Genomic DNA, 16,512 nt, shown 5'->3' on the forward strand with positions numbered 1-16,512 from the left:
GAGAGTTGGTATGATTCTTTTTAATTACATGTCCTCTTCTTTAATTAACAGCTTAAATTTAATATAGATCATTAAAACTGATGATTAAGTTTTATCTTCATCTTATAACAACCCATGTTTGAGATACATCCTTGTAATTTTAGAACCAAAGTTCAAAACATCCTCAATAAGTTTACAAATTTATTCTTGCAATTTCTGGTAAAATGTTTCACTGGTAACAGCATTACATAGAGTATACTAAACATATATATATGTATATAGTTTACAATAAGAGAAACAAATCACCAACCTCTCTAAGCATGATCCTAAAAAGCTCTTTCTCTGCAATTCAGAGTTTCAGAGCTTGAACAAATTGGGTGATGATCAACAGAAACAAAAAAAAACAGAGAAAACAACACATTCTAAGACTCCAATCACAATTTCTCAAGCAATTTGCAATACTAATTCAATGTAAACATGGTCCGGAAAATGTTGGAAAATATGGTAATATAAAACTGCAGTTATTGTTCTTGAGTGGTTTCTCCAGTCCAGTAGGTTTTTACTGCCACAAGGATCTTCTCAGGATTGAATGGTCCGCTCTCATGGTCCATGATTTTACTGGTCCATCTCATTCCATTAGTTAGCTCCTGAATCTTCACCAATGTATCCACTTTGTCTCTGAATATCACTGTCCCTTCTGGCCTCAAAATCCTATCCATCTCCAGGAGAATGTATGTCACGTCACACCTGAGAGTGAACCAAATTTACATCAAAATCATCAAGAATGATTATATGGTTTATTGACAGATGAAGATCGAATAGGGTCGGTGTTTTTCATGGAACATAACAAGTTATTCATATCGGTTTCAGTGACTGTTGCTTTCAAAAATTTCAGTGAAACATTTTACATATAGAAAAAGTAAAGGCACATAGAGTTTTAGTTTACCTGTCTTGATACATGCTGAAAACACCATCAACATGAATGAGGTCATAAGTTCTTGGGTATGTTGAGAAAGCTTCACACCAATCCTGATATGAACCGATGAAACCCCTCTCGTAGATTGCACCAAGTGTATCAATGTCTGCAATGGTAGGGACAACGTTCATCACCCAGACAGGATACTGCACTAGTGCCGCTGCAAATCCTCCCAAGTTGGCATTCATGTCCATCACATTTCGGTATCGACCCTGAGATATCAGTGGAACAATGCGCTTGTAGTATGCCACTCTCTCTTTCCAGATATTGTTGTCCTCTTGGAATTTCTCTGCAGTTATTCCTGGAATTGTGCCAGTTCTTATTCTCGGTGGCACAGCAAATGCACGTTCCGGCCATTTCTCAAGCTCACCTCCAGCAACTTCTTCTGCATTGTTCACTTCAGGTAATGGGGTGACGCAGACCTCCAGCTTTTTGTACCTTTAAACACAACGTGCCAGAACAAAATGGTTAGTATGATGCAAATTGATTTTGAAATGCAAGTCTTGAGAGTTTTGTTTCTACAATTTCATCATAGAATGGATCGAATGTGAAATATAAAACAAAGTTTGCCAAAACTGTAGATAGCATCAAGCAATTAGCTTCCTATGAAAGATAAATATAATCCAAAAAAGAGATGGTTAATCTTCAAGCAGATGTATTTATACTCATCTCTGTAATGATACAAGGAATTTATTGAACCGGGAAATCAAATCTCACCAGGCATCATCTGCATAACCAGCCTTGCACATTGGTGGTGTTTTGTAGCTCTGTTGGCTCTCTATACATTCTATGTGGTTCATAGGCTTTTGCCAAATGGCAAGATCATCCTTTTCGATCACCTTTTTCCAACAGAGGCGCTTTGCAACCGCCTCGATTGAATCTTGTTCTTGTTTCAAATCCTCTTGTGTTCTCTCCCAACCTTTGTAATACTTCTTCCAGTGGATTGGAGGACCGGAGAGAATCCAATACCCTCCGGGCCTTAGAACTCTGTCTACTTCGATTAAGTATAATCCATCTGAACAAATAATTTTCCAAAAATATGATAAAAAAGATCAAGCCACAGCAAAAATTCAGAAATCACACAATTTTTTAAGACTAATCCATATCCGACAAGCTTATAATCATAGGTTTTCAAGATCGAATGATGCAATAATTTTTCCGAGTAATCCATCTATCTCAGTGCTAGTAAATATTTCTGAATAAAATTTCATACATATATAGTGCTTACCATAAGCATACCAGGGTATCAAACAGCGAGAACAATGAGCCATGTCAAATGCTCTTGCCGGAAATGTTAATCTCAGAGATCCTATGACTCCGATCATAGCCGGAACTCCTCGTTCCAATGCAAACTGCACCTGTGCCTCATGTGTATCTCGAGGTGCAACCGACATTGCCAAAATATCCCTCTTCAGAAGAAATGCCCCCCAGCTAGCAACCTACATCAACAATACAACAAACAACACCACAATAAAGAACTCCAAACATGCATCACACTGAAAAAACACAAGCAACAGAGGTTTGACTTTATACCCCACATCCAGTATCTAATGCAGTCCTAATACCACCATTTGTAAGCGGAATTAGTGCATTTATATCATCAATATAAGCGTCGGCGCCACGAGGAAACATCGTGCCACCTCCAGGAAATCGGAATCTGTCACCTTCAACTTGAATCCAATTCTGAACAGCCTTCTCAATGCTGAGTTCCTTATGAGGAATATTATCATACCAAGCATAGTCCCTGCTTTGAGGCCATTTGAAGGGTGTCTTGTACTTTGGAGGAGCAGGGATCAAACACTTAACAAGCTCATCCTTTTCAGGACAATGTCTTTCTCTATATATCAGCATTTTCCTATCAAACCTCCTGCCTCTCGTTGTATCCTGACAAGGAGTATATTCACTGAAGTTCATAGGACAAACTGGAAAGCTCTGTACTGCAGTGGGTACGGCCTCATCGAGGCTTGCAGTATGGTGAGCTTCAAAATCAAGGTCAGGAGAAGACAATGAAGACATTGATGATGCAGCCTTAGGACTCAAATTGACATTGGAGCTAGTATCACAGGATTCTGTGCTTGCCAAATTGGATGTAGTTTTGGGAATGGTTGTAGAGGAAGTTGGGCTCTGCCAAGCTCCAAGAATGTAGAAGAGAATGCAAAGACCACTGACACCAAGGATCCAAGTGAGACGATTTCTCTTTGATTCCAAATGGTGAATCTTGGGAGTTCCAACATAGTCTTTAGCCATTAGACCTGTGACAAAGAAACAAGCTACTTAGGTGAGCAAAAGAAGACAAGATGGTACTAGAGATAGCAATAATAAAACCATTACCAGGAACTGAAGAAAATGAACAAGTGTTCTTCCTTCAGTTCTGAATAAATATATAAATATATATATATATATAACCGATTTTTTAAAGCTAAATCTTCAAAAAAAGAAGAATTCAAGAACAAATTAACAAGGCATTGGTGAGTATTCTAAACAAAATATCAAAGAGCAGGTGAGAAGCAAAGAAAAAGGTCAAAATGAAAAGGCTGACAGCCAAGCAACAGCAAAGCTTTATTTCTTGAAATCCATTACCCGGGAGTCAAGAAGATGCCTTCAGATCTACAGACTAAAAAATTTAAAAAAGAAAAAGTGTTTTATTGGAACTAAATCTACTCCCGGACCTCAAACCAAACTCACAAAGATTTGGATAAAAGAGTTAAAAGCAAGAGAAGCATTGCTCCAATGGTAAGCAAACAAACAACAAAAGAGAAGAATCTAAGAACAAACTAAGAAAAGAACTAATCTTTAACATAAATAAAAATGATAGAGCAAGTGGGATGAAACTGTGAGCCCACACATACCTCAAAAGGACAGACAGACAATGGAAAGCCAACCTGAGAACCAAAAGGACAAGCAAAAGCTAAGCTTTATCTCTTGAAAACCATTACTTGAGTCACGTGTTATTCTTACCAAGCTCTCAGAAAGAAAGCTAGCAATCAATAATGGACGCAGGAGCATTACATACCTGAATGCTATGCAGTAATGGTGCTGTTTCTCTGTCTAGCTCTGAGAACAATGAAGGACATGAAAATGCAGAGGAATGGAAACCATGCAGAGAGAGAATCCAAGGCAATCAATTCATCACTTTTTTTTTCTACTTATTATTTTTTTCCTAAATTCGCTGTATTTTTTTTAGTGGTATGAAAGCTGAGAAGATTTAGTCTAAGGACAGTAAGTGGCAATGGGGGAGGAATGAGAGGAGGATGGCTGGCCAGAAATCTCTCTGGGGTTGGCAATGAGTCCTCGGTATTTTTACATGTTTAACCCTAAAGATTTTTATATTTACCTGTAACACACTTATTTCAAAATTTTCATCCTCAAAACTGATAAAACTATTGCATACAAGATAGAGTGAAAAAATATTAGCAACAAGCTAATTTTTTGTATTGCAGCAATGAGTCTTTCAAAAGAGAGATGCAAGACAAGGGCTAATACATGCAAGGAAAATAAAAAAAATTCATACATCGCAGTAAACCATAGCAAGCCAAAGCAATCTGCTATAAATACATAAAATTGAAAAATATGGAAACCGAATACGCAACCCTGAAACTTAAAAGCACTTTCTGTGGACAATGGCTGGGCCAGATTCGTCGTATTCTGCTTTGGATATCCACATCTGCAGAACATTTCAAGACATGCAGAGCACACAGGTTTAGAACAAAGAAATGAGCTCAAGGATGCAGAAAAGGTAGGAACATAAATGAATTTATACCTGCTGGAATGTGCTCAAAGAAGCCAGTATAGATCCTCCAATCCAGACACTGTACTTCCTCTCTGGAGGTGCAACCACTTTGATCTTCATGCTGCTCGGTGCAAGAGCTGTGATCTCCTTGCTCATGCGGTCAGCAATGCCAGGGAACATAGTTGATCCGCCGCTAAGAACTATATTGCCATACAGATCCTTCCTGATATCTACGTCGCACTTCATGATAGAATTGTAGGTGGTCTCATGAATACCAGCAGCTTCCATACCAATGAGGGATGGCTGGAAAAGAACCTCTGGGCATCTAAAACGCTCAGCACCGATGGTGATGACTTGGCCATCTGGCAATTCATAACTCTTCTCAATAGAAGAACTGCTCTTTGCAGTCTCGAGCTCCTGCTCATAGTCAAGAGCCACATAAGCAAGCTTCTCCTTGATGTCCCGGACAATTTCCCGTTCGGCGGTCGTGGTGAATGAGTAACCTCTCTCTGTCAGGATCTTCATAAGGGCATCAGTTAAATCTCTGCCGGCAAGATCGAGCCTGAGAATGGCATGTGGAAGGGCATATCCTTCGTAGATTGGTACAGTGTGGCTTACACCATCACCAGAATCCAGGACGATACCTAGATTACAAGGTACACAAATACTTAGCTGCAGTTGTGGGAAAAATTTGATAGAATTTTTATATGCATTTATGTATTTTACATTATATTTCACATGCATTCTCAATAAAAATACGCTTAGCTTCTACTTAGTCACAGATGTGCAGCATGATGTGCTCACCAGAAGCATATTAGTAGCATAAATAATCACCATAAGCTGAATCACAAAATATCAATGAAAACAGTTTAAAGAAGAAAAGTCGCCAACCCCAGAACAAAATTAAAATGTAAAAAACCAAACTAAGAACAATAAATTATCATTGATATTTCTGTTCTAAAGTTGAACACTGCCGCACATACCTGTGGTACGACCACTTGCATAAAGAGAAAGGACAGCCTGGATGGCAACATACATGGCTGGGACATTGAAAGTTTCGAACATGATCTGTGTCATCTTCTCTCTATTAGCCTTAGGATTGAGAGGGGCTTCTGTAAGTAGAACTGGATGTTCTTCCGGGGCTACACGGAGTTCATTGTAAAAGGTATGGTGCCAAATCTTTTCCATGTCATCCCAATTGCTGACAATTCCATGTTCAATTGGGTATTTCAAAGTCAAGATACCTCTCTTGGACTGTGCCTCATCACCAACATATGCATCTTTCTGCCCCATGCCAACCATGACACCAGTGTGGCGGGGACGACCAACTATACTTGGAAAAACAGCCCTTGGAGCATCATCTCCCGCAAAACCAGCCTATTAAGATAACCACACTAACATTAACAAGAACTGAAATGTGACTTTATGCAGTTGCTAAGTGTGTATTGGACTACTCACCTTCACCATTCCAGTTCCATTATCACAAACAAGGGGCTGAATGTCCTCCTCTGACATGCTTACCTACAAACCTATCCAAATACCAATCAATAGTAGTCATAAGCTATCAGCATGGTAAAAGTCATATAAATTAGTTACAAAGAAGCAAGGTGTCACGATCATTTCGATGAATGATAGTACAATACAATTGCATGCTGTCTAAATAATCAATTTCTTCAGGAGTTCAAAATTTCATGCAAATTTAATTTTTAACAACAATAAATGGCATGATCACAAAAGATATTATCATGTCTCATCTAAATCACCTCAAACGCTAGTTTTCCTTGCAATGATGGTTTTAAGATGCAAAGGATGCTTCCTCACGGAAGATACTAATAAGTAATAACGATACTAAATTAGTTTAAAGCATGATAAGAAATTTTCAAATGGTTAGAGGTGTTTAAACTATAAAATTGAAAAATATTCAAAACTAGCGTGAGTAATAATTAGACCTGTAATATGACCGTGGGGTGCCCTACGACTGCATTTCAATAACAGGACGAACTTGGGGTAGAAGGCTTGAACAGAACATGTGGGCTATCATCACCATTTGACAGTCAAAATTGGCTAATTAAAACAGATTCAGTAAACATAAACATAAGGTATAGATGCACTGCCATCCTTTCAAGTTGTACAACTCTCATTTTTGTCCAAGTTCTCATATAGGTCAGACAATCCACCAGTGACACTGGTTATAATTAATAGAAGAGCATGGTCACGAAGTGCTCAAATATGTAGCCTGGCTAGCCTAAATACATGACCAAGAAATATATAAACCCATATCGATCATTTTTGGTATGTATGAAAAGGAATCAAGCAAAAGAAAAATACTCTGTCATCTTTAAAATTGCACCTATATCTATATCAAACGCTTCTCACACAATATGACAGTTTACAGTCTAGAGGACACTTATTCTAACCTGTCTAGCTTATTGAATAACAATCAACACTGATAACAGTTTATTAATCCTTCTTTTAGCTTTCCCACCAACCTCATCCATTAACATAGATGAAAGATTCCACAACAAACTCAAAGGTGTTTCCTTGATTCTAATATAACTTTAAAGGTTTCACCTTTGATGGTGAATTATTTAAAAAAGAAGCATCAGAAGCAAACGGTATCAGATCGGCCTCAAAGATTATCTTTTTTTTAATAACTACAGATTAAAAAAACAGTATTTCAAAGGACAGCATCGGAATACACAAGAACTAGTAATTTACAATATATATATAAAAGAAAACATTTCCAATTATCCAAAACCCACACAATAAACCCTAAACCTCTTCCCAATTGCATCCTCATGCTCTAGATCCTAATCAGATAACAAACAGAGAACAAAATGTGGCAAATATAAATTAGTAGTTATAGGCTTACAGATCATCTAAACAACTCAAAGTAAACACTTTAATCACCAACAAAAAAATAATAATTAAAAAAAAAACACTCAAAGTAAAATACTCCGCATACCAATCAATTTCCAAACTTGCAAATTTAGTTTCATATACAAAAGAGCAAATCATCACCAACATCGCATCAATCACGGAATCAAAAACAACAGCACCGAATTGGGTAAAAAAAACGTTAGCTTGGGATGCAGAAAGGGGTGAAATGAAACTCAAATTGAAATGAAATGAAATCCAATGTAAAAAGAAAATGAAAATGAAATGAGATTCACATTCGAAAGAAACGAAGCCAGGTCGGATGGAATCATTTGTCGGCGTGGCCTTGTCGGATAAAAAAAAAAGATTCCTTTTCCTTTCGGAATCTTTCCTTTTTCCTTCTGGCACTTGCTCACGTGCTTCCCACATGTGTGACATTTTTATTTTTTTTATAATAAATAATAAATTTGAAGAAATAATTAGTGGAGGGCAATAACTTGAAAAATAATATTAATAGAAATATTTAGGGGTGGTAACGGGCGGAGCGGGGACGGGGATGCCCCTCCTCGTCCCCGTCAATGGCGGGGACTGGAATTCCCCATCCCCGATTCCCCGACAAGGGGAATTCTCTTTCCCATCCCCATTCCTGCGGGGATTCCCTCCCCGCGGAGATCTCCATGGGATTCTCTAGTTGTAAAAAAATTATTACATATTGGAACATAAAAACAACTCAACATAAATATATACATAAAATTATGATAAGATCAAAACTACTTAACATAGGGTTCTTAGATCTAATTTTAATTATTATTAGTTTAAAATAAATAGTTTATGTGATTAGCACAATTAAATTAAAATTAGAGTTTTTTATATTATTACCTAGGCCATTGAATTTTGTAATGTTGAAAAAATTATACATACATACACACAATATATATATATATATATATATTAATTCCCACGGGGCGGGGAGAGCATTCCCCGTCCCCATCCCCATTTAGGAAACGGGGACGGATTGGCCCCCGTCCCCGCCGCCATGGGGGAAGGATTCGGGAAATTCCCATCCCCGTCGGGTCGAGTCCCCCCGGGGATAGGGATTCCCCGCCCCATTACCACCCCTAGAAATATTATCGAAGATAATTTTTATTAATTCCAAAAATATCTATGACAATTTTGACCCCACCCTAATTCATGCACTTAAAAAAGAATGTGAGCCACAAGAATAATTACAATAAAAAAAAATTAAAATTAAATAATAAGCTCAGTTGAATGTTGAGATTTTTTTTTATTTGTTAACTATAATCCATTTTATAGATGTGAAATTTATTTTTTATTGTGATTTTATTAATAATTGTGAACATGTCATGGAATCAATCCTCCATCTTTAAATTAAAAAGAACAAAAATATATTTTTTTAATCTTAAACATAATCATTTTCATTAAATTTTAAATAAGGAACTAGTTAACAATACTTATCATGCTTTGCAATTGAGGGGTCTTAATATTTAATCTCTCAACTCGCAATGTGTAAAAGCTTTATCTGTGGGAGGTCTGTGCACAAAGAGTTTTTCTTTCTTTTAAAATTGCATGTGTTACATAGTAGAGGATTTAATCTTTATAAGAGATTGGTTTAAAAGTATTAATAACTGGTGTATCTTTTATACTTGTTTGTCCATTGACTAATGAATGTCACTTCCAACACCTGTCACTTCATAAATAAAAATAAAAATAAAAATAAAAATTTTGCACCAAGAGTAATATTATACATACATTGATTGAAGTTTGATGAATGAAGGAGCTGAATATTAAAAATAAAAATTATAAATAAATAAAATCAAAATATGATGTCTCTCAACTGCCTTCGTCACATATCTTTTTGTATTCTGACTGTAATTATAATATGAACTAAACTCTTAATTTTTAGTCAAAATCCAATTTATAAGTTCTCAGTGTTTGTTTTTTTCTTGAATTCATGAAACGAATGATCAGAAACTATTGGATCAGGGCCAAATGAGAACAGGCACCCCATTCCATTGACAAAAGAAACATGTTATTCAAACTCCAAGCTACCATTCCACCTTGCTTTGTTACACAAGCAAACTACAAAAATTTTGAGTTCTCATTAAAACCAACAAGTCAAACCCTTTCCAAACAAAACCAGAAGGTTCCTTAGACTTTGGGCGAATTTTAAAACTAATTCTTGCTATGAATTTTCAATTATGTGCTTCGAACCTTCTTGACCAACCCATCCCACAAAACAATAATAATAATAATAATAATAATAATAATAATAAAATAAAAATAGATAATACAAAATTTTTAAAAAAACCTATTTATGGTTTCTATACGCAGCCCGAGACAAAATATTCAGACATTTATATGTATATTTATTAATGGAATGCATGTTCACAATAAGGCTGATAATGATAATAATGAATAATAGATGAAAGGCATCTAGATATGGGGAAAAAAATGAGGCTTGAAAAAAATTCAAAATCTAAATAGAATAAATAAAAAAGTTATGTGAATAAATTATGAGGAACCATAAAATAGCCCATATGTAACTTTCACTACTATGCTTGTGATTGAGAGGTCTTGAGTTCGAGTTTCTCAGATTACAATTCACATTCTCGAGTCCCGAGTATTTTTATGGAAATACCTCTCAGTTCTCTTGTTCAAATGTTGTAGGGCGAAGAGTTTATTCCCTAGATGATTGGTATGGTGCATCTCTGTATCTGTTTGTCTTTTGTTTTTTTTAGTTTTTTTAAAATAATTTTTTTTTAGTTTTTTTAAAATAAGAGTGGTATATCTTATATCTGTTTGTCCTTTGTCAATTTCGTCAAAAAAAAACCCCTCAAAGATCTTTAATAGATCAGATATTATTATTCATAATATTAATCTGATCGATTCAGTATTTCAATTCATCCCATTGAATTTACAGGAGTTAAGTTTCTCATCTCTATGAGATTAGATCCCGAGTTATTGTGAAAGGGAAGAAATATAATTTTTAAAATATCTGAATTAAATTATAAACAATAAAAAAATAAATAAACAAATAAAACTTTCAAAACATTTGATACTTATGTTTTGAGCAGGCAGATATTTGGCAGGAATGCATCGATCATTTTCCTTTAAATAAAGTAATAATTCTACCGCCGGCCTCTTCAATTGAGACTTTAGAGAGCGCGTCACACCTTGCGTCACTCCTTGTCCCATGTCCTCATCTCTCACATACATTGAACCTGGACACACATCCATCACCCATGCCATCAAACTAACCAAACCACTATAAATCCCCCCTAAAATCAACCCCTACTCCTCCAGTTCAATAGATACCTTTTCAATATCATCAAATCAAAAAAGAAGAGTCTGCGTGTGTGAGAGAAAGAGAAATGGCTCCGGGTATTGCTGCAGTAACTGAGATGAGAAACCACAAGATGAGAGTACCTTTTTGGAAGGATGATGATGATAATCAAATGGAGGACCTGAAAAGAAGGAATCAAGAGCTGGAAAGAGAGCTAAAGAAAGGGATAGAAAGAGAGATAAAGATGAAAGAAGAGCTGGAGAGGACTAAAGAGAGATTAAGGTTGGTTGAAGACGCCGAGGAGATGCTCTGTTCTCAATTGGGCGAGCTCGAGGCTGAGGCCGTCATGCACGCTCGCCAGTACCAACTCCGCGTCGCCGAACTCTCCGATCAGCTCGCCCGCGCTCTCCAGAGATAGCGCCGAGATCGATGATCTGGATCTCCTGCGCCGTTTCTTCTTTTCTTTTCTTTTCTTTTAATTTGTTTGGTTTTGCTACTTTGTGTGTGTTTGTGTGTGTTTGATGATGCAGCAACTGAATGTAAATTTTTAGTATTTATTAGTGTTGTTGTGAAATTTAAAAAAAGTTTCTTTTGTATAATGAAAATGTGTGAATATAGTTGAATTTTTCCTTCTATAATATTTTTGTACTGTTTATATACAGTATATTTAAGTCTGATATTGTTTATTAATATTATTTATGAGTCCCGTTTGAGACCATGTGAAATAAATAATTAAAGAATTTTTTTAAAATATTATTAAACCATTGTAATTAGTTTTTATTGATTATTTATTAAAAAAACAATGTGTGAATATATTTACATATATTTGATATTTGGAGTCTTTTAAATTTTAATTATTTTTTTAAAAAATTTAAATTTAAATTTCAGTTTTAATAAAAAAATTAATACCTTCCCTTGTCCTCTTGTTGTGTGTTTGTATCTCTTTTAGTATGTACATGTTTCTGATGTGTGATGTGTTTAATTTAAAAAAAACTACAAAAAGTGTAGTATTTCCTTTTTCCTATCAAATCAAAAGTAATTCAAATTTTTTTTTTTTTTTGAAAAACAAGAATATATGTAATTATGAGATTTATAGGATATAAATTCATTTTTTTAATTACATATGTAAAAAATCAATTAACTTCCTCTAGATTTTTTGGTGTATGAATTAATTAATTTTCTTTTTAACAAAAAAAAATGTTTGAAGTTTTAAAGAAAGTATCTGAAATTAATTTTTTTAGATTTAATTAATTACATAACATTTAGTTCTTTATTAAAAATATTAGCTTAAATTTGGGTTGCTAACTTTTTTTATTAAAAAAATACTAATTCTCCTCTTATAAAAATGATTTACATAATATAGGGTGATTTTAAACAGAAATAAGTTAAAGCTTTTAAATTAAATTGCATTTAATTAATAATAATAAAAATGGTTGTCTATGATTAAGAACCGACTGCCGGAGGTCTATTCATTTCCCAGATAGACAAATGTAATTTGGAGATCCAGCTCCCGTATCTGATCGTCAGTTAATTTTTTTTTTACTCCACTTATTTTTGTCTCTGGATGGAGACTCTCCCTTAGCCCAATGTTTATATTTGCTTTCATCGTGGTTGTTTGGTTGTTTTTTTCTTTTTTGTTGTCTCATTTTCCATTAAGTCTTATACCGTTGTTGTTTTTTTTGCTTGTAAAGTATTTATTGCAATATATTTATTGTTTATTTACTTTTTAAAAAAAATTGATTAAGAACCAAATAATATCACAACAAGATAAAGACAAAATTAGATATTTATTTATGGTGGATTTTCTCCCATTTGTGTATTCGTTTAGTTGTTGTCTCATTTATTTATTTATTTATTTATTGGGATTTGTTTGTTTGCGTAAAGGCATATGAAAGCAATTGATACTAACGTTTGTGATAGTTTTAAATGCACTAAAATGACCCTTCACACCGGCCTAGAGCTAAAAGCCAAAAACTACATGAAAGTGGGGAAAATTATGGGGAATATTCTTTACTCCTTTAAGGAATTATTCTTTTTATTATGAAATTATATTTTGACCAAAAATAAAGTTTAAAACAACTTTAATGATTTACAATTATTAGACATTGCCTATCTGGTGGCTCGTTCTGAAAAATTAATCAAGGAAATTGTGAGTTTTTTCATCATGGTTTATAATTATATTAAAGTTGTTATTGATCCGCTCCCCATGCACCGGATTTGAGAAAGCCTTAAACTAGAAAATCTTAGTGCCAACCATTAAATAAAACCTTGACTACTATAACTATTTTACCATTGTCCCTCGAGATCACTTCAATTTCATCTGATGAATGACTCAACCATAGCAATCATCTCCTGAGTGTAGGGATGGCAATGGGGCGAGATGAGAACTGGAGCAGAGCAAGTTTTTACCAAGCCCACCCCACCTAAAGCACAGTTCACCCTGCTAGTGCTCCCCACCCCACACCGATCTTTTTTTTTTCTTAGTGTCCCGCCTTGCACAATTTTCTTTCTTTTTTCATAAACTACTTCACCCCGCTCATAACTATAAATAAGCAATTAAAATTTCTAAAAACATTCATAATATAGAATTTCTTATAAAACATATACTTATAAAAACAAGCTCATAAAAAATATATTGAAATTAAAAAAAATATATTTATCCCTTATACAATATAATATTTATTAATAAGTTAAATTATTAAAGGGGCGGGGCGGAATGGAGCAGGACGGGTAAAGTAAAACTAAACTTGCCCCATTCTGCCCTCCTCACACAAAATCCTTTCCCCACCTAGCTTTGTGCCCTGATTTAAATAAATAAAAAAAAATTCACCCTGTTTAGGGCAGATCAGGTAAAAAACCGCTGGTCAATATGAAAATTACCATCCTATCTTAGTGTGGTCAGTAACATTTCCTTTCATTTGGTCCTGCTTCAGTTTTGCTATATTTTAAGGCATTTAATCATATTATTTATTTTGATTTGCTAAACTTTAATGTCTAATGTTTTCTCCAGTTCTACATAGGTTTGCAATTGTTTTTCTTTTCAAATATGGTCATAAATTTTTTCAAAAACATAGTCTCTAACATAATTATATCTCCAGTCAAAAAATAAAAATAAAAAATTAATGCTTGGAAAATTAGAAAAGACAATGTTTATGCTAGAATATGACAATATTAAATTTGATTGAATAATATCAAAACTTCTCAACTTTAATTATTCAATCACACTTGTAAACAAATGTACATGTGTTGCATTGCTTATGTAATTAAAATTCCTTAATGCTATCAAAGTCCAAAGTTTCTTATAATTAAAGAAAAGTTTGAAAATTTTGAACCCATGAAGAAGAAAATATATAGCAATAGCATTTGCTATGAGAATGGTGTGTTGACAAAAAATGGTTATCTCCTTTCATAAGATACTTAATTGTGTCTTAAGTGTCATAATTTTCAATGCTTGTTAACCAACTCTCTATAATGTCAATGTTTACCACTGGTTTTATGTGCTCTATTTTTATATTTCTAATTCTTCTTTAACAAATAGCTAAATTATAAAGAATAAATAAATAAAAAAATAAGGAGAAAACCCATTATATATATATATATATATATATATATATATATACGTATAAAGCTTTGGTATGCACATTTTTTCCATAAAAAAATAGATAAATCATGTTAAATTGAAAAATTATACATTAGGATTAGGACAAAACAAATAGGATAAAAAAGATTATTACCCATAACATCCAAAAGATATTGTCTTATCTTGTCAAAGAGGTCAAGTCATCTGTTTTCAATTAATTCTCATTAAAGTATGGTTTATCTAATTTTTTTTTTTTTTTTAAATGTCAACCCAATCACAAATCAAGAAAAGATTATTTCACCAAAAACTGAAGCTCAATTAGCTCAAGATGCTTAAATCCATAGGCTATATTTCACCAAAATAGGATGAGTAAATCATTGTTAATAATCTAAAAAATTGGAAATTTATTTTTTATGTTTATGATGACATGTTCTTTCACCCCATTTCTTCTCATAAAAAAATATTCAAAATCTTAGTTACTCGAAATCAATAATATTGTTGTAAAGTATATGTATAACCAATGAGAGTTGGTCTAAATGGTAGAAGTTTGATTCACTTATATAAATAATTTTAAGTTTAAATATATATATATAAAAATCAATGATAAGAAGAAGTTTAATCTTATAAGATTTTTAATATCTCACTCTATATAAAAACCGATGGATTAAAAAAAAAAATCTTCCTCATAATGTTTTAGTCCAAACAAAAACTACAATAATTCTTGTTTTTCTTTGCAAATAAGATGTTTATAATAATAAATACATTAAATTAAAATTTTTGAAAAAACCTTACATATACAAATAACTAGCTTTATAGGTAGATGATATAATTTCAATTGCTTGCAGAGTGCAATGACTTTGAATTTATTGAATCCAAGTAGATTGCTTGTCTGATATGATGAAAATGAAAGAAAATGACACACAATGTATTTTGAACCCCATAAATAATATGATGAGTAGATTCTGAATGTTTGGTTATTCTTTTAATCTTATTGGACAGATTAAGATAGATTAGTAAACTCTTCTTATTAGTTTAATGTTTTTGCTTGGAAATTAAAGACCAGAGTTTAAAAAGAAAAATTATTTGGCCAAGGGGACCCTCATATTTAAGATAATGATTTTAAAAAATATCTTGTTTGTGAAGATGGTAAATGTTCTCTCCTCATATGCTTTATTTAAAACACAAATAGATTAAATAATGAAACAAAAGAATACTAAACAAACAACATAATGAAAAACAAAAAAGATATTTTTAATTATTTTATATTTTATTTGTCACAATTTTTATATTATTTTAAAAAATAGTTAAAAACTCGAAGATATCACTTAGCTTTGATTTGAAAAATAAATAGATATCATTCTTGTCATATAAAAATGGTAAGTCTCTTTTTTGTTGAGTCATAGGTCGATGAATTTAACTATTTGTTTCCAATAGTTAAAAGGTGGCTTCTCTATTTTTATTAATAAATAAATAAAAATGATTTGGGATGCCAATATGGCTTAGACAAATACTTATAACCATGATAACATAAAATTAAGCTTCATAATTGAGCTGTTTTCTCTCTTTAAAGATGTAGGTTCACTGATTTTTGTTAATTAAAAAGGAATATGTATAGTTTTTTTATCCCAAAAACTCATTGCTTAATATTAGTAAAATTGCTTGTATGATTAATAATATATCCTCTAAAAATTATGTTGGATCAAAAACTCTATTGAAACATTTATATTTGGCAATGATTAAAATCACTCATGAGCTATATTTATATTTGGCAACGATTAAAATCACCCATGAGCTCGCAGATAATTATTGAAATATTTATACTTATCAATAATTTTTTTCTACAACTCAGTAAAATTGCTTTATACCCCTCTCAACATCATATTGGTTTGTCTACCACCATAAAATTTTTATATTTATTTCTTATATTTCTATGTCTAAAAATTAATATAAAATATTATGTAAAGGGCATATTTGATATCTATTTAAATATAATAATAGTTAATTTCACTTTTTTTTTAAAGGATATGAAAGTAAAAAAAAAAAAATCTTTTATTGGACAAAAATGT

General features: G+C 33.0%; 3 protein-coding genes across 6 annotated transcripts; 1 reads left to right on the plus strand and 2 right to left on the minus strand.

The window, feature by feature from the left end:
• Nucleotides 1-166: 166 nt before the first annotated feature.
• Nucleotides 167-4,277, minus strand: LOC120257318 (probable methyltransferase PMT17). 4 transcript variants are annotated; one of them, XM_039264811.1, is made up of 7 exons: nucleotides 3,969-4,277; nucleotides 3,805-3,837; nucleotides 2,489-3,207; nucleotides 2,184-2,394; nucleotides 1,673-1,970; nucleotides 926-1,393; nucleotides 167-726 (listed from the first exon to the last, which is right to left on the minus strand). In XM_039264811.1, the coding sequence occupies exons 3-7, from the start codon at nucleotides 3,200-3,202 to the stop codon at nucleotides 501-503; spliced, it is 1,917 nt and encodes a 638-aa protein (XP_039120745.1). In that variant the 5' UTR covers nucleotides 3,203-3,207; nucleotides 3,805-3,837; nucleotides 3,969-4,277; the 3' UTR covers nucleotides 167-500. The 4 variants fall into 4 exon arrangements, with proteins under 4 accessions (XP_039120745.1, XP_039120748.1, XP_039120746.1 ...); XM_039264814.1 differs by lacking the exon at nucleotides 3,805-3,837; XM_039264812.1 differs by lacking the exons at nucleotides 3,805-3,837; nucleotides 3,969-4,277 and adding an exon at nucleotides 3,536-3,766.
• Nucleotides 4,278-4,355: 78 nt separating this feature from the next.
• LOC120257321 (actin-7-like) lies at nucleotides 4,356-6,243 on the minus strand. Its single transcript, XM_039264815.1, has 4 exons — nucleotides 6,144-6,243; nucleotides 5,669-6,062; nucleotides 4,716-5,329; nucleotides 4,356-4,619 (listed from the first exon to the last, which is right to left on the minus strand). Exons 1-4 carry the CDS (start codon nucleotides 6,198-6,200, stop codon nucleotides 4,554-4,556), a joined length of 1,131 nt encoding a protein of 376 aa, XP_039120749.1. The 5' UTR covers nucleotides 6,201-6,243; the 3' UTR covers nucleotides 4,356-4,553.
• Nucleotides 6,244-10,873: 4,630 nt separating this feature from the next.
• LOC120257315 (protein RESPONSE TO LOW SULFUR 3-like) lies at nucleotides 10,874-11,426 on the plus strand. Its single transcript, XM_039264809.1, has one exon. It carries the CDS (start codon nucleotides 10,955-10,957, stop codon nucleotides 11,282-11,284), a length of 330 nt encoding a protein of 109 aa, XP_039120743.1. The 5' UTR covers nucleotides 10,874-10,954; the 3' UTR covers nucleotides 11,285-11,426.
• Nucleotides 11,427-16,512: the final 5,086 nt, after the last annotated feature.

The sequence above is a fragment of the Dioscorea cayenensis genome, unplaced genomic scaffold (assembly GCF_009730915.1).
Source record: "Dioscorea cayenensis subsp. rotundata cultivar TDr96_F1 unplaced genomic scaffold, TDr96_F1_v2_PseudoChromosome.rev07_lg8_w22 25.fasta BLBR01002012.1, whole genome shotgun sequence".
Taxonomy (NCBI): domain Eukaryota; kingdom Viridiplantae; phylum Streptophyta; class Magnoliopsida; order Dioscoreales; family Dioscoreaceae; genus Dioscorea; species Dioscorea cayenensis.

Excerpts from the sequence above, each read along its gene's own strand:
- LOC120257315 (XM_039264809.1), top strand. The coding sequence starts at position 10,955 with ATGGCTCCGGGTATTGCTGCAGTAACTGAGATGAGAAACCACAAGATG.
- LOC120257321 (XM_039264815.1), bottom strand. The coding sequence starts at position 6,200 with ATGTCAGAGGAGGACATTCAGCCCCTTGTTTGTGATAATGGAACTGGA. Across the intron at positions 6,063-6,143 it reads ATGGAACTGGAATGGTGAAG|GCTGGTTTTGCGGGAGATGA; the intron begins GTGAGTAGTCCA and ends TTATCTTAATAG. Across the intron at positions 4,620-4,715 it reads CTTTGAGCACATTCCAGCAG|ATGTGGATATCCAAAGCAGA; the intron begins GTATAAATTCAT and ends AATGTTCTGCAG.
- LOC120257318 (XM_039264814.1), bottom strand. The coding sequence starts at position 3,202 with ATGGCTAAAGACTATGTTGGAACTCCCAAGATTCACCATTTGGAATCA. Across the intron at positions 1,394-1,672 it reads GGTTATGCAGATGATGCCTG|GTACAAAAAGCTGGAGGTCT; the intron begins GTGAGATTTGAT and ends TTGTGTTTAAAG. Across the intron at positions 727-925 it reads TTCAGCATGTATCAAGACAG|GTGTGACGTGACATACATTC; the intron begins GTAAACTAAAAC and ends GTTCACTCTCAG.